The sequence below is a fragment of the Dreissena polymorpha genome, chromosome 7, assembly GCF_020536995.1.
Source record: "Dreissena polymorpha isolate Duluth1 chromosome 7, UMN_Dpol_1.0, whole genome shotgun sequence".
Lineage (NCBI taxonomy): Eukaryota > Metazoa > Mollusca > Bivalvia > Myida > Dreissenidae > Dreissena > Dreissena polymorpha.
In genome coordinates, this window is record NC_068361.1 from 45,227,138 (window position 1) to 45,243,351 (window position 16,214).

Consider the following 16,214-nt stretch of genomic DNA (forward strand, 5'->3'; position numbering starts at 1 on the left):
GGCTAAAATAATAAAATGGATGATACTATTATCGTATAAATAATCTTATAAAGATTGACCAATATTAAAGAAGTTAAAGTGCAAGAAAAGATTATTAAGATGTTTGATTAATGTTGCGGAAAAACGAGTGCCCCTTGTCGCTTAGCTTTTGTTGTATTTATTGTTTGTAATGCAATAAATAAGTGTATGTTTGTCATTGATGTATACGACCGTACAATAGTTAATGCATTAAACGAGTGCTCATAACATACTTTTTGTGGAGGGGGATAGAAGATAAAACTCATAAAAAGGCGGACAGACGAATTAATAATGGCTTGTAAAATACTTATGCCGTCGAACGGTTGTAGTACATTTTATATATGGCAGACGGACATAATATTATCAAACCAATAACTGGTTGTAAAATACTGGAGAATATGAGTTTTAACGTTCAATGACAAGAAAAAAACATTATGGCAGGCAGGCTAATAAATAACTTCACGTATACACTTCCACGAAAAAAGAGGGGTTAGATAGTACGTACCAATATGTGGTACCGGGCTTACCAAAAACTGATTGTAACATGTTTTGCGGTTCCAATTTATTTTACAGTGTTAAGATAAAATGAATGGATATAAGGCAGGCGGATCACATCAAAAAACGCGTGAAACACAGATTGAAGGGTGGAACAATAGTATATTTTTTGTCGGACAATCAAGACACATACGGGCTGCGAACGTTGTTTTCGGAGAGGAATAAATCAAAACATGCTTAAATACATGCCCTTAAAGTGTCGTGCCAGATTAGCCAGTGCAATCTATACATACTGATCAGGGACGACACTCTCCGTAATAACTGGATTTTCGCTAAGAAGACACTTCCATTTAACAAAAAATTCCAAAAAAGCGGAAAGGTTCGTCCCTGATTATCCGGTGCAGACTGCATATACTAATCTGAGGCGACTCTTGGCGAAAATGCATTAAGTGCCATTTTCCCAGAGCTACACATAATTATTGTACGAAATCTTACGTCGAGCTTGTATCGTTTCAGGGGCGGTAGGTTTTTCGTTTTATGTCCCATTCCGTATTTGATGTGGAACGCTTGTATCCGGTTCTCGAGCAGTTTCAAAGACGGTTCGCTCGTCAAGAAATCCTTGTATGGCGTTTCTTCCTCCAGTAATGCCTGTAAACACCGAAATTATAGATTAAATGTTATGAACATATTTTTGTATGTTATTGTACGCCTTTTAATTTAATATTTTTGTTTACGATAAAACTTATGTTGAACATGTTAATTATGTTAATTGCTGGTGTTTAACCCAAACGTCAGTATATTTTTGTCCAATCATAATGCGGAATAAAATCACGTGAGCTCTTTTGTCATTGGCAATCAACATCGATCTTGGTCATTATGGCTCGAATGGTTGCATTTGGCACGGAAATCATAACCTTATTAATATGATATAATACATACATTAATCATACATGTTGACGGTAAATGGCTCCCGTTATGTTGCGTCTTTGTAAAAACAATACTCAGTACACGTGAAAGACGTGATGTATTATTGGTAAATAAATAAAAGAATTTTTTTAGTCACATTTAGTCGAGCCTTAACTATAATTTTACTATAAAACGCGAATTTATACGTAAGTGTTTTTGCCAGAACATGTGTCGACGTATAATGAAGTATTTCATGACAAGTAACTTGTTTATAAAAACGTATCATCGCAGGGTGTTATAGGATGCTATCTTTAATAACGTGTGCTAAATGTACATCATACATATATCAAACACAATCTTTGACAAACAAAGTCGAAAAAACTTATATGATCTATATGCTTTTTTTATTTTAACCTCATGGAAATTCATAAAATATAAAAAAAAAGCTTATTTATTCAAGATTTAAACTTATTTTAAAATGAAATTAGTTAAAATAAAATAAACTACATTATTAATATATGTAATTTTATGAAAAAGAAAAAAAATGTAATCCATATGTTTACAATTATTGGTATTAATTTGTATGCAATCTTAATACACGCAATTTAAACCATAAAACAACTAATTTATCGGAATATTAATTAACTAAATTTTCGTTAATGAGATAATTGTATAGAAATACAGTGACGTCACTTTATTACTGTAACCGGTACACAAGCCGCATAACGCATCAGAAATATTTGCCTTTAAACTACGCCTATAAATAATCACTGCATATATAAAAGTGCTGGTGATTTATTTTCGGCCAGTATGGGATTTAAACCCCCGACACTGGGTACTAGTCCGTCATCAACTGACATTTGTGAATCAGTCCAAAAAATAGCGGTGTGTATCTCTTCCATGACGTAATGCTCGTCAAGATTTTGGCATGTTTTAAGTTTGTCATTAAATGCTTTATATTGATACATGTGAACATTGGATCTAAAAAGCTCCATTAAAACAAGAATAAAGTTAAAATAAGAAAAAATAACCCGCAACGGGACTCAAACCACTGACCCCTGGAGTAAAACTCTAACGCTTAGAACACTCGGCCATCCGTGGTCATAAGAGGAGTGATGTATATTTTACTTTATATAAGCAATCCTCGTAGTATCACACAATACAACAACAACAACTGAACTCTCCAAATTATGCAATCGTTTCGCGTTGCAACGCTTTATAATTTGCAGGTTTTTAAATCGTCAAAAAATGCATATAATGGATATGTTAGTGCATGGTTAATGTTTAGTATTATTAATTCCTCACGAATATCATTACTTCAAGGAAAATGTGTGAAAGTTTCACATTTGTATATAATTGTGTCTAACAAAACGTGAACAGGCCCCTTTAAACTGAGGGTAAAAGTAACTGTGGGATTTCACGTTGGAAGTTGAAAATAGCGAATCATATTTCCCATAATACTTAACGATAAAAAACAGAGATCGGTTTGACTCGATGTGAAAACATTGGGTATGAGGTGTGTTAGTTATACAAAAACAGTACGAGTATGCAAACACGTATATGCACACAAACATAAACATAAACGTGATTACACAATATATACTGCATTCAAACACACATGTTTGCAAAACTGACTAATAAACCATTTTTAAATATAAGTCGTAGACTTTCTAAATGAATTAAAAAAAGATTAAATAAACGAGCGAAATAACAAAACGGTTATTACATATATGGTAAACCAGTTTTCTGAACATTATTAAGCGTTTCTAACACGGATCAATCCAATAATTATGGAAGTTCAAAAACGGAACATCCTAGTGTTTAAGGTTATGTTTGATTTATTCTCGAGACTTGGTTCGAAAAACTAGTAAGAGCAACATAAAAGTGTTCTTATTTATCTTAGTAAGTTTTAAGCGTATATCTGACAAGTTAAGACATCGCATGACTAACGTCAAAAATACACGAAACTTTGAACAAGTCCCTTTGAATTTAGAAACAAATGCGACCCGTTCTGGAAAAACTGGGCTTAATGCATGTGTGTACATTTTCGTCTCAGGTTAGACTGTGCGGACTGCACAGGCTTATCAGGGTCGACGCTTTCCACATACACACGATTTTATCTTAAAAGACTTTCTTTATACGAAAGTAAATAAAATCTGAAAGTGTCTTTACTGTGCGGACGGCTAAGCTTTATTTGTGACAACACTTTGCGTGCATGTTTTTAGCCCGGTGATCCAAAAGCGAGGCTCACACATACAGGAAGAACATAACGACTCGTTATGAAACATACAGGAAGTATATAACCACTAATTATCAAACATACAGGAAGTATATAGCCACTTATTATGAAACATACAGGAAGTATATAGCCACTTATTATGAAACATACAGGAAGTATACACCCACTTATTATGAAACATACAGAAAGTATATACCCACTTATTATGAAACATACAGGAAGTATATAGGCACTTATTATGAAACATACAGGAAGTATATAGCCACTAATAATGAAACATACAGGAAGTATATAGCCACTTAATATGAAACATACAGGAAATATATAGCCACTTATTATGAAACATACAGGAAGAACATAACCACTCATTATGAAACATACAGGAACTATATAGCCACTTATTATGAAACATACAGGATGTATATAGCCACTTATTATGAAATATACAGGAAGTATATAGCCACTTATTATGAATCATACAGGAAGTATATAGCCACTTATTATGAAACATACAGGAAGTATATAGCCACTTAATATGAAACATACAGGAAATATATAGCCACTTATTATGAAACATACAGGAAGAACATAACCACTCATTATGAAACATACAGGAACTATATAGCCACTTATTATGAAACATACAGGATGTATATAGCCACTTATTATGAAATATACAGGAAGTATATAGCCACTTATTATGAAACATACAGGAAGTATATAGCCACTTAATATGAAACATACAGGAAGTATATAGCCACTTATTATGAAACATACAGGAAGTATATAGCCACTTATTATGAAACATACGGGAAGAACATAACCACTCATTATGAAACATACAGGAAGTATATAGCCACTTATTATGAAACATACAGGAAGAACATAACCGCTCATTATAAAACATACAGGAAGTATATAGCCACTTATTATGAAACATACAGGAAGTATATAGCCACTTATTATGAAGCATACAGGAAGAACATAACCGCTCATTATAAAACATACAGGAAGTATATAGCCACTTATTATGAAACATACAGGAAGAACATAACCGCTCATTATGAAACATACAGGAAGTATATAGCCACATTTATAACGACCCTTGTAGCGCACGGGTTCATACTCACCACAATGTCTACCTGATGAGTAAACAGTACACGCATCACATTATTCTTATTTAAGACATGAAATTAAAAACTTGTAATACATCGCAATCGACCATTGTCGGCTAAGGTGCTACTTTAAAGTACCCCGGGTACTCTTCAGTATATAAAATATACTCAAAGGTGACCTACCTACATACTATTATTATTTTGCTTATGATAATTGAAATAAATTACTTGTTAGACCTAATCAACTGCAAGCGTCACTGCTGCCAGTAAATGCTCGCATTCTTTTAATGATGCATACTAATTTCAGGGCGTTTTAACCAATTGTTAATAGTATTCTGTAACTCAAAAACGGTGGAAACAATCTGTTACCTTCGTCAGCCTGTCCTGTACCCTCTGGTTCACAAACTTAATGGCGGTCTTCCAGTTCAGAGATACGTTGCTTCCACTGGTATCTTCCGTCCTCGCTGATTCCTGGCCATGATTAAAGCTTAGCTGGGAACCATCGAGTGCCGGAAGGCTAGGAACGTTTTCTTTCGAAAACGTCGAAGCCTCGGAGATGTCGAATGTTCCTTCAATGGGCGCATTGTCTTTATTGTCCGCGCTTGTGTGGGTTTTGGACTTCGCATGTTTGGTACCTTTAGTTGAAGCTTTACTGTTATTATTTTTCTCTCTATGGTGTGTCGTTGTCATGTTATCAGGCGTTCGTTCGGAGAGTATTTTACTAGCACTGCCTTCACGGAGTATTATCTCTTCTTGCGTTTTCTCCTCGCGGATTGCCGGCAGCTTAATCTCATGGGTCGAGAGCTCGGTCACAAAAACTGGAGGGACGGGTTTATGAGCACTGGCTACGTGGCTTGACTTTCCGTTACTATTGTTTTCGTTTCTAAACTCTGTGAGATGTTTTGGTAAATCGATAGACGATGTTTCGCTCGTCTCCGAAGCCGTGTCGGCTTTGCGCACTGCCTGCATTAAAGCGATAAGTCCTGGTTTTACCGAAGCTTGGGATTCGGAAACATTACTGTAAGAACTCACTAAAGTTCGCGGAGTATTAGAGGGCACGGTTCTAACGCTGAGCTGTTGATCGCTGCTATTAGCCTTTTGAGGTTTGGGGGTTCTCTTCTTAAATTTCTTCGTTTCCATTTCTGAAATGAAAAACAACAATTAAACAACGTTAAATTAGATAAGTATTTCTTCATGAACAACAAAAAACGGTGATTGCGAGTTTTCGATTAACAGAACTGGAAAACAAGCAAACGAAATGTCAGACTCCGATTTAACACACGCGCCGATATAACACTTATGGTAATCGCTGCATAGACAATTATGCACACGCACCTATCACTTCCGCCTCCATCATCTGCTGCAGGGATTCGCGAATTTGCGCGATACTTCGCGGCTTCCGGTTGTTTTGCGTCTTGATCACTCTGCGTCTTGTCGGCGGGTCAGCGTTGCCAGATGCCTTCTTCTGTTGCTCCCTGATTTTGGCCTTCTCGTGCATAAGCTCCCGGTAGTAGACGACGCCTGTTTGATTGCAAACGTTAATCTTTTTTAAACGTGAAATAAAAATAAGTCGCGCTCCGATAAAACAGGGGTTAATTGCATGTGCATAGAGTGGCTAATCAGAGACGACTCTTTCCGAATAAACTGGATGTTCGTCAAGCAAAGTCTTCCTTAAAACGAAAAATACAGTAAAAGCGGAAAGTGTCTTCCCTGATTAGCCTGTGTGGATTTCAAGGCTAATCTGGGACGACACTTTACGCACACGCATTAAATTTTGTTTCAAGTTGTTATTCTTATAATGTCATAAAAATTCTATGTTGAAAAGGGAAATTTATTTGAAGCATGTCAAATACTGTCAAATACAGTTGGATAATAATACGTGCATGCAAATCTTCCTATCATATGAAGAAACACTTCATGCAAATGTAATTTATGTGGGTTGATAACTGTATGACTACTTAGTCGCGTAAGTTTTGATCTGCGGAACATACGAACAGAATAACAACAACACGTCAATGATAATTCAAGTATACCTCTTTTGCGTCAAACAGAGGGGGTAATTACGTGATAAACAAGATGGTGACGTCAATGCCGAGACCGGTTTATTTCGCTGTTTTATACCCTTTATTACTTTTGGTTAATTTTTGTAATGCCGTTCACTTTCCGGCCACATCACTAAGAAAGTGAAAAGCGTTTATTCCGTTTAAATTTTATGCTATATATATATCGACTTAAATCTTTACGAATTTTCTTAGTGAAGCTATAATTAGGTCATCCCGCTAAGAAATTTCGAGGCGAGAAAAGTCGAATTATAGAACCAATATTAATACGAAATTAACGCTAGTAATGTTGTTGCTGATATGAGTGAGTAAGTGAGGGACATTAAAAAAACAAGTAATAAAGGGTATTCAACGGCGAAAAATACTTGTTTCGGCATTGACGTCGCCATCTTGAATGTCACGTGTTAAGCACTCTATCGTAATCAGGATATAAAACCTGAATCAATCAATAATTTCTTGAGACTTCGTTCTCTTCGTTAATGGAACAACTGGACCAATGACCATTAACATTCATGCCGATGAAAAGTGTTTATAAAAATGTGCTTTAGAATTATAATGAAAAGTAATGTGGTTGTTGTTTGTTCGATGTTATGCACACAAAACATATGAACAGCAATTTTAAGTAATTTAAGCGCACTAAATAAATTGACTGTTCAAATTGATACTCATGTCCAACGCCGCCCTGTCAACAACGCTCCATAAACAAACACAACACGGATCGCACGTACATATACTGCCGAAATCTTAATTAAACTATTTACCAGGCACAATTGGTTTGAGAAGCATGACTTCCTTTCCCTCCCGGAAGTACTGAAGCAGGTGCTGCATCTCCTCCTCCACATCCGGTACGGACTTCGATGTTTTAAATGGTTCCACCTGAATACGAGAATGTGTATGTCAATGTCAACATATTTATTTAAGCTTAATTGCATCGCAAACTCAGGCTTTTTGAAACGTTATTGAGTCCGTTTTCTGGTAATTACAAGTACTAGGTTTTCTTTCGAAAAGATCTAAAGAAAGCTCCCGCTTTTGAGATCGCACCCGTGACCTCCCGCTCGCTAGACGGAGACCACATCCACTACGTTAATGCGACCCCTTTCGATTCGAAATTTCAATTAAGATTATGTCTATCAATGAAAAGGCAAAATTTCTATTAAGTTTCGGTCTTCCGGTGAATGTGTTCAAATTCGATTACGATACCTTTCGAATGAAAACATGTCTGTGATGATAATGTTTACCCGTTTACTGTCACAATGGCGATTAACATGATGTTTACCAGTTTATATATACAAATATTGATAAAAATTATGTTAACCGATTCATATATAAAATATAAACCGGTTCATATTAAAATGTCGTTAAGATTATGTTTCGCGGTTTATGTATAAAATATTGAAGAAAATTAAGTTAAAAATAATCTTTAAATTGTCGAGATTGAATAAACCGTTTTACACATAACATGTGGGAGAATATTTAGTTAACCGGTTTGTTTGTAGTATTCTTAAATATTCCCTTGTGAGCCACTTAAGAAATCTTCAAAAATAAGCCATCCGCTTCATCTGCAGGTGAAAAACCTTATTATACAATTCGGTTCTTTATTTGTTCAAGAACCCATTATCCAAATAAGGAGGAAGCAAACAAATGTTGTAAAATTCACACATACGCAACAAACACACACACAATGAGCAAACGTGGGGTCACCGCCTTGGAACGGTCGATGCTTAGAATTGGGGTTTTAAACCGGTTTTAATGTGCTCAAAACCTCACACGTGGTCCATTTATACGTTTAACAATTTAGTGCAAATTAACCTCATATCACCATTTGTAAAATCAAACAGATATGAAATAATATGCATTTAAATTTAATTTCCATTTAATTACCATTTAATTACCATTTATCTACTAAATGGTTAAATACACTAACATACCAGAGTACCAAAACTGTAACCATCTTAGGCACGCTGAAGTTAAAACAAAACGAGTATCAACTACCTCTGGTCTTTATCAAAAGTCTTTTGGTGTATAGCATCATATACCTTAACAGGTAAACAGGCCGAATTACAAAGCTTGGTTGTGTATGTATATCTTAAAAATAACTTTAACCAGAAATTTTATTTGACAATATATGTGATATATTATAACCGTGTGTGTTAATTGCACAATGTGAGAGAATTTAATGCTGTACCTTTTTGGATAAATAATCAATCTTGTCCTATTTAAACATAAACAATACCATTATCATTAAGTGAAATGTATTTTCTAATAATAAACAATGTGCATGCACTTTTCAGTATCCAAAACGTCCTCATACATAAACATAGCAAGTTTAAAAAAGGTACAATATCTCAAAATATATCAGAACGCACATTGAGCATTTCTTCCGGTTTTTTATTTACCCCACCAACTTTTCATGTCTTATATATCAAATTATGGATCATATACACATTAAATATTATATCACTTAGTCTCAAACTTGTGTATAAATGCAGTTGGTAAGATTATAAACTGTTTCAGGAACAAATTGAAACATGTCATAGACAAAAAACACGTTTTCTGTAGCCAATGTTTATGTATGCAGTCATATTCTCGCATTTAATTTCTCTCTTTCACAAAAAAACGTATTTATTAAAATAAAATGTTAGCACTTACTTCAATTAAAAAGATAACCAAACTCGTGGAAAATAAATCGCGTTTGTGTCATTTGTGAAAACAAGGTATCTTGTAGATTGTTTTTGCGGCCTTGTTGTTTCCATCTTGGATTTAGATTCCATGGGAACAAAACATGTTGTTCGAACACAGATTTTCTTTTACCCAAGACAATGTACACCATCATCAGTATATTGAAAACAAAGTTCTAATCATACTTATTGAGCTACCGTTCCTATTAGACTTAAGTATCCACGCAAGATGACCTATATGGTCAGATAGAGTGGATAACAAAACAAATAACTTTCATTTTGTTTACGTTTTTTTTTCCAAAGAATCATAAACAACATATTGTTTCAGCAAACATAAAAAATCTTAAAATCTTTGCATCATGGAAAACATCGAACTTAAAATTAGACTTAATTTCTCATCCGGTCTTTAGATTATCCATTTAAACATTTATAAAAAATCAGATGGTCATATAACGAGTGTGAATACACAACGATTCTTTTCACAAAATTGTATAAATAAACGAATTATTATATTGTTGCTAATTCACCTTTTTCGTCTGCGGCAGCATTTGCTCGGTGATTTTATGGTGCATGTATCCAAGCAACGGAATAAGGTCAGCCTGCTTCATCTGCATGCGCATGCGCAGCTTGTTCTTGACGTGCACGCGCATGATATCCATGGTTATCGGATTCGCCTTGCGGTTGGAAACTAGGCGCTCGAAGTTCTTCGTATCGAGCACGAAGCATTGCGTGTCGGCCGTACATCGGACCGTCTGAACGTACGTCCTAAATAGGGAACGCTGCTAGTTTCTAACTTATTTCTTTAAGTTCTAGTTGAGTCAAAAATTAAAGGCTTATTACAGATCTACGGCTATTTACACACTGCCAAGCCCGTGTTCTGGGTAGGACTAGAATCACCTGTTGTTGTTTGTTATGGAGATTATATGAACGGTCCTCAAGTTAACTATCAATAACGCCTTTAACATTACATGAGATGGCTACACACATAAAACTAGTAATTTTGTTGATATGGAAATATTGCGTGAACTAGCTACAGGACTGACATCGTCAAAATACAAAATCTCATTTGAGAAATTAATCAAAAAGCCTTTAAGACGAGCGCTCTATTACAGATGTGAGCCCCGTTCCTACAGGACTATTATAATGGCGTCGTAAAACTAACCCCAGATTCAAGAGCGTCTCGACATCTTCCAGCACCTCCTTGCTCTGCGTAGAACACAGATTTGAGCCCATATTCCTACCAGGCCATTATAATGGCGTCGTAAAACTAACCCCAGATTCAAGAGCGTCTCGATATCTCCCAGCACCTCCTTGCTCTGCTAAGAACACAGATTTGAGCCCATATTCCTACCAGACTATTATAATGGCGTCGTAAAACTAACCCCAGATTCAAGAGCGTCTCGATATCTCCCAGCACCTCCTTGCTCTGCTAAGAACACAGATTTGAGCCCATATTTTCACAAGACTATTATAATGGCGCTGTAAAACTAACCCCAGATTCAAGAGCGCCTCGATATCTCCCAGCACCTCCTTGCTCTGCTAAGAACACAGATTTGAGCCCATATTCCTACCAGACTATTATAATAGCTCTGTAAAACTAACCCCAGATTCAGGAGCGTCTCGATATCTCCCAGCACCTCCTTGCTCTGCTAAGAACACAAATTTGAGCCCATATTCCTACCAGACTATTATAATGGCGCTGTAAAACTAACCCCAGATTCAAGAGCGTATCGGTATCATCCAACAACTCCTTGCTCTGCACAGAACACAGATTTGAGTCAATATTCCAACCAAACTATTATAATGGCGCTGTAAAACTAACCCCATATTTATGAGAGTCTAGATATCCCACAGCACATCTTTGTTCTGCTAAGAACACAGATTTGAACCGACATTCCTACAAAGCTATTAGAATGGCGCTGTAAAACTAACCCCAGATTCAAAAGCGTCTCGAAATCTCCCAGCATCTCCTTTCTCTGCTAAGAATATAGATTTGAGCCCATTTTCCTACCAGACTATAATAATGGCGCTGTAAAACTAACCCCAGATTCACAAGCGTCTCTATATCCCCCATCACCTCCTTGCTATGCACAGAACACAGACTTGAGCCCATATTCCTATCAGACTATTATTATGGCGCCGCTGCAAAACTAACCCCCGATTCAAGAGCATATCGATATCTCCCAGCACCTCTTTGTTCTGCACAGAACACAGATTTGAGCCCATATTCCTACAAGACTATTAAAATGGCGCTGTAAAACTAACCCCAGATTCAAATGAGTCTCGATATCCCCCAGCACCTCCTTGCTCTGCTAAGAACACATATATGACGCCATATTCCTATCAGATTATTATAAAAGCGCCGTAAAACTAACCCCAGATTCAAGAGCATCTCGATATCCCCCAGCACCTCATTGCTCTGAACATAACAAAGGTTTGAGCCCATATTCATACCAGACTATTATAATGGCGCTGTAAAACTAACCCCAGATTTAGGAGCGTCTCTATATCTCCCAGCACCTCCTTGCTCTGCACAGAACACAGATTTGAGCCCATATTCCTACCAGACTATTATAATAGCGTCGTAAAACTAACCCCAGATTCAAGAGCGTCTCGATATCTCCCAGCACCTCCTTGTTCTGCTAAGAACACAGATTTGAGCCCATATTCCTACTAGACTATTATAATGGCGCTGTAAAACTAAGCCCAGATTCAAGAGCGTGTCGATATCTCCCAGCACCTCCTTGCTCTGCTAAGAACACAGATTTGAGCCCATATTCCTACCAGACTATTATAATGGCGCTGTAAAACTAACCCCAGATTCAAGAGCGTCTCGATATCTCCCAGCACCTCCTTGCTCTGCTAAGAACACAGATTTGAGCCCATATTCCTACCAGACTATTATAATGGCGTCGTAAAACTAACCCCAGATTCAAGAGCGTCTCGATATCTCCCAGCACCTCCTTGCTCTGCTAAGAACACAGATTTGAGCCCATATTTTCACAAGACTATTATAATGACGCTGTAAAACTAACCCCAGATTCAAGAGCGCCTCGATATCTCCCAGCACCTCCTTGCTCTGCTAAGAACACAGATTTGAGCCCATATTCCTACCAGACTATTATAATAGCTCTGTAAAACTAACCCCAGATTCAGGAGCGTCTCGATATCTCCCAGCACCTCCTTGCTCTGCTAAGAACACAAATTTGAGCCCATATTCCTACCAGACTATTATAATGGCGCTGTAAAACTAACCCCAGATTCAAGAGCGTATCGGTATCATCCAACAACTCCTTGCTCTGCACAGAACACAGATTTGAGTCCATATTCCAACCAAACTATTATAATGGCGCTGTAAAACTAACCCCATATTTATGAGAGTCTAGATATCCCACAGCACATCTTTGTTCTGCTAAGAACACAGATTCGAACCGACATTCTAGAAGCTATTAGAATGGCGCTGTAAAACTAACCCCAGATTCAAAAGCGTCTCGAAATCTCCCAGCATCTCCTTTCTCTGCTAAGAATATAGATTTGAGCCCATTTTCCTACCAGACTATAATAATGGCGCTGTAAAACTAACCCCAGATTCAAGAGCGTCTCTATATCCCCCATCACCTCCTTGCTCTGCACAGAACACAGACTTGAGCCCATATTCCTACCAGACTATTATTATGGCGCCGCTGCAAAACTAACCCCCGATTCAAGAGCATCTCGATATCTCCCAGCACCTCTTTGTTCTGCACAGAACACAGATTTGAGCCCATATTCCTACAAGACTATTAAAATGGCGCTGTAAAACTAACCCCAGATTCAAATGAGTCTCGATATCCCCCCGCACCTCCTTGCTCTGCTAAGAACACATATATGACGCCATATTCCTATCAGATTATTATAAAAGCGCCGTAAAACTAACCCCAGATTCAAGAGCGTCTCGATATCCCCCAGCACCTCATTGCTCTGAACATAACAAAGGTTTGAGCCCATATTCATACCAGACTATTATAATGGCGCTGTAAAACTAACCCCAGATTTAGGAGCGTCTCTATATCTCCCAGCACCTCCTTGCTCTGCACAGAACACAGATTTGAGCCCATATTCCTACCAGACTATTATAATAGCGTCGTAAAACTAACCCCAGATTCAAGAGCGTCTCGATATCTCCCAGCACCTCCTTGTTCTGCTAAGAACACAGATTTGAGCCCATATTCCTACTAGACTATTATAATGGCGCTGTAAAACTAAGCCCAGATTCAAGAGCGTGTCGATATCTCCCAGCACCTCCTTGCTCTGCTAAGAACACAGATTTGAGCCCATATTCCTACCAGACTATTATAATGGCGCTGTAAAACTAACCCCAGATTCAAGAGCGTCTCGATATCTCCAAGCACCTCCTTGCTCTGCACAGAACACAGATTTGAGCCCATATTCTTACCAGACTATTATAATGGCGCTGTAAAACAAGTCCCAGATTCAAGAGCGTCTCGATATCCCCCAGCACCCCATTGCTCTGCTAAGAACACAGATTTGAGCCCATATTCCTACCAGACTATTATAATGGCGCTGTAAAACTAACCCCAGATTCAAGAGCGTCTCGATATCCCCCAGCACCTCCTTGCTCTGCACAGAACACAGATTTGAGCCCATATTCCTACAAAACTATAAAAATTGCGCTGTAAAACTACCCCAGATTCAAAAGAGTTTGAATATCCCCCATCACCTCCTTCCTCTGCACAGAACACAGATTTGAGCCCATATTCCTACAAGACTATTATGATGGCGCTGTAAAACTAACTCCAGATTCAAGAGAGTCTCGATATACCCCAGCACCTCCTTGATCTGCACAGAACACAGATTTGAGCCCATATTCCTACCAGACTATTATAATGGCGCTATAAAACTAACCCCAGATTTAAGAGAGTCTCGATATCTTCCAGCATCTCCTTAATCTGCACAGAACACATATTTGAGCTCATATTCCTACAAGACTATTACAATGGCGCTGTAAAACTAACCCCAGATTAAAGAGCGTTTCGATATCTCCTAGCACCTCCTTGCTCTGCACAGAACACAGATATGAGCCCATATTCCAACCAGACTATTATAATGGCACTATAAAACTAACCCCAGATTCAAGAGAATCTCTATATTTTACAGCACGCCTTGTTCTGCTAAGAACTCAGATTAGAGCCAATATTTCTACCAGACTATTATAATGGCGCTGTAAAACTAACCCCAGATTTAAGAGTGTCTCGATATCCCCCAGCACCTCCTTTCTCTGCATAGAACACATATTTGAGCCCATATTCCTACCAGACTATTATAATGGCGCTGTAAAACTAACCCCAGATTCAAGAGCGTCTCAAAATCCCCCAGCACCTCCTTGATCTGCACAGAACAAAGATTTGAGCCCATATTCCTACAAGACTATTTTAATCGCGCTGTAAAACTAACCCCAGATTCAAGAGCGTCTCGATATCTCCCAGCACCTCCTTGCTCTGCACAGAACACAGATTTGAGCCCATATTCCTAATAGACTATTAAAATGGCGCTCTAAAACTACCCCCAGATTTAAGAGCGTCTCGATATCCCCCATCACCTCCTTGCTCTGCACAGAACACAGATTTGAGCCCATATTCCTACCAGACTATTATAATGGCGCTGTAAAACTAACCCCAGATTACAGAGAGTCTCGATATCCCCCAGCACCTCCTTGCTCTGCACAGAACACAGATTTATGTGGCTCTCCTTCATGTGCTTCTCGATGGCGGCGTACCCCTGCTCTCTGCGGATCACCAGGTCTTCCGGTTTCGTGTCCCACACGGACGGATCCTCGTACTTCCGGAGGATCGCAGCGCGACGCGCTTCGCTGAGTATGAGCACATGGTTGTGATTAGATTTGTTGTTTTTTAGTATGAGCCTAGCTACAGGAAAAAGGGACATAATGCATGTTCGTACAGAATCACCCCAGATGACCCTGCGCAGCCCGCACAGGAAAATAAGGGACAACACTTACCGCTTTTATGGTAGTTTTCGTTTAAAAGCCCATAAACACTCACAATAAACGAATATTTTGTTCAATATTTCGAAACATGAAGTTAACACATAAAAAATAGATGTTCCTTATAGCAATAGCTAAAATGTCAAAGCTAGACGCGAGATTGGCTTCGGCAGCTTCGGAAGCACGACTTACCTCTCAAGAATACGTCGTTCTTAGGCGCTGCTCTAAGCCAATCTCGTGTTCGCTCGTAAATGTTCGGATATCGTGGCGGGAAATTAACATGGAACATATTGTCGCAGAAAAAAAAAACATGCATGGTGTATCTCGTTAAATCTATGTTACCACACCACATATAGATTCGAAATTTCGGCTATTGCTTAAATAAACACTGTATTGTATGGTTAAACTTTATTTTACGAAATATTTTGCGAATTATTCGTTGAATTTGAGTATTTATGTTACTTTTAAGGGAGCCTACTTTTAGGAAAAAAAAACAGTTGCTGGGAAAGTGGCTTCGCATATTAGGCAGTGCGGACTGGCACTTTACGTACATGCATTTCACCCCCTTTTCACAGAGGAAGGCCCATACAAAAGTTTTGTTTATCTATCTAGTCTATCGACCAGTAAAGCAAAACAACATCCGGAAGTTTGCTGAAAATTATAATACAAATATAAGATATATGATTTGTGAATTAAAGGTTA

At 37.9% G+C, this 16,214-nt stretch overlaps 1 protein-coding gene across 1 annotated transcript in view; it reads right to left on the minus strand.

Moving 5' to 3' along the window:
• Positions 1-652: 652 nt before the first annotated feature.
• LOC127839219 (uncharacterized) overlaps positions 653-16,214 on the minus strand; it is a 55,619-nt gene continuing 40,057 nt past the window's right edge. Inside the window, exons 9-14 of the mRNA XM_052367501.1 lie at positions 15,186-15,380; positions 10,039-10,276; positions 7,595-7,709; positions 6,109-6,294; positions 5,143-5,915; positions 653-1,161 (exon numbers count right to left, since the gene is read on the minus strand). Coding sequence (XP_052223461.1) covers positions 928-1,161; positions 5,143-5,915; positions 6,109-6,294; positions 7,595-7,709; positions 10,039-10,276; positions 15,186-15,380 — 1,741 coding nt within the window. The 3' untranslated portion in view covers positions 653-927. The remainder of the gene's footprint in view (positions 1,162-5,142; positions 5,916-6,108; positions 6,295-7,594; positions 7,710-10,038; positions 10,277-15,185; positions 15,381-16,214) is intronic.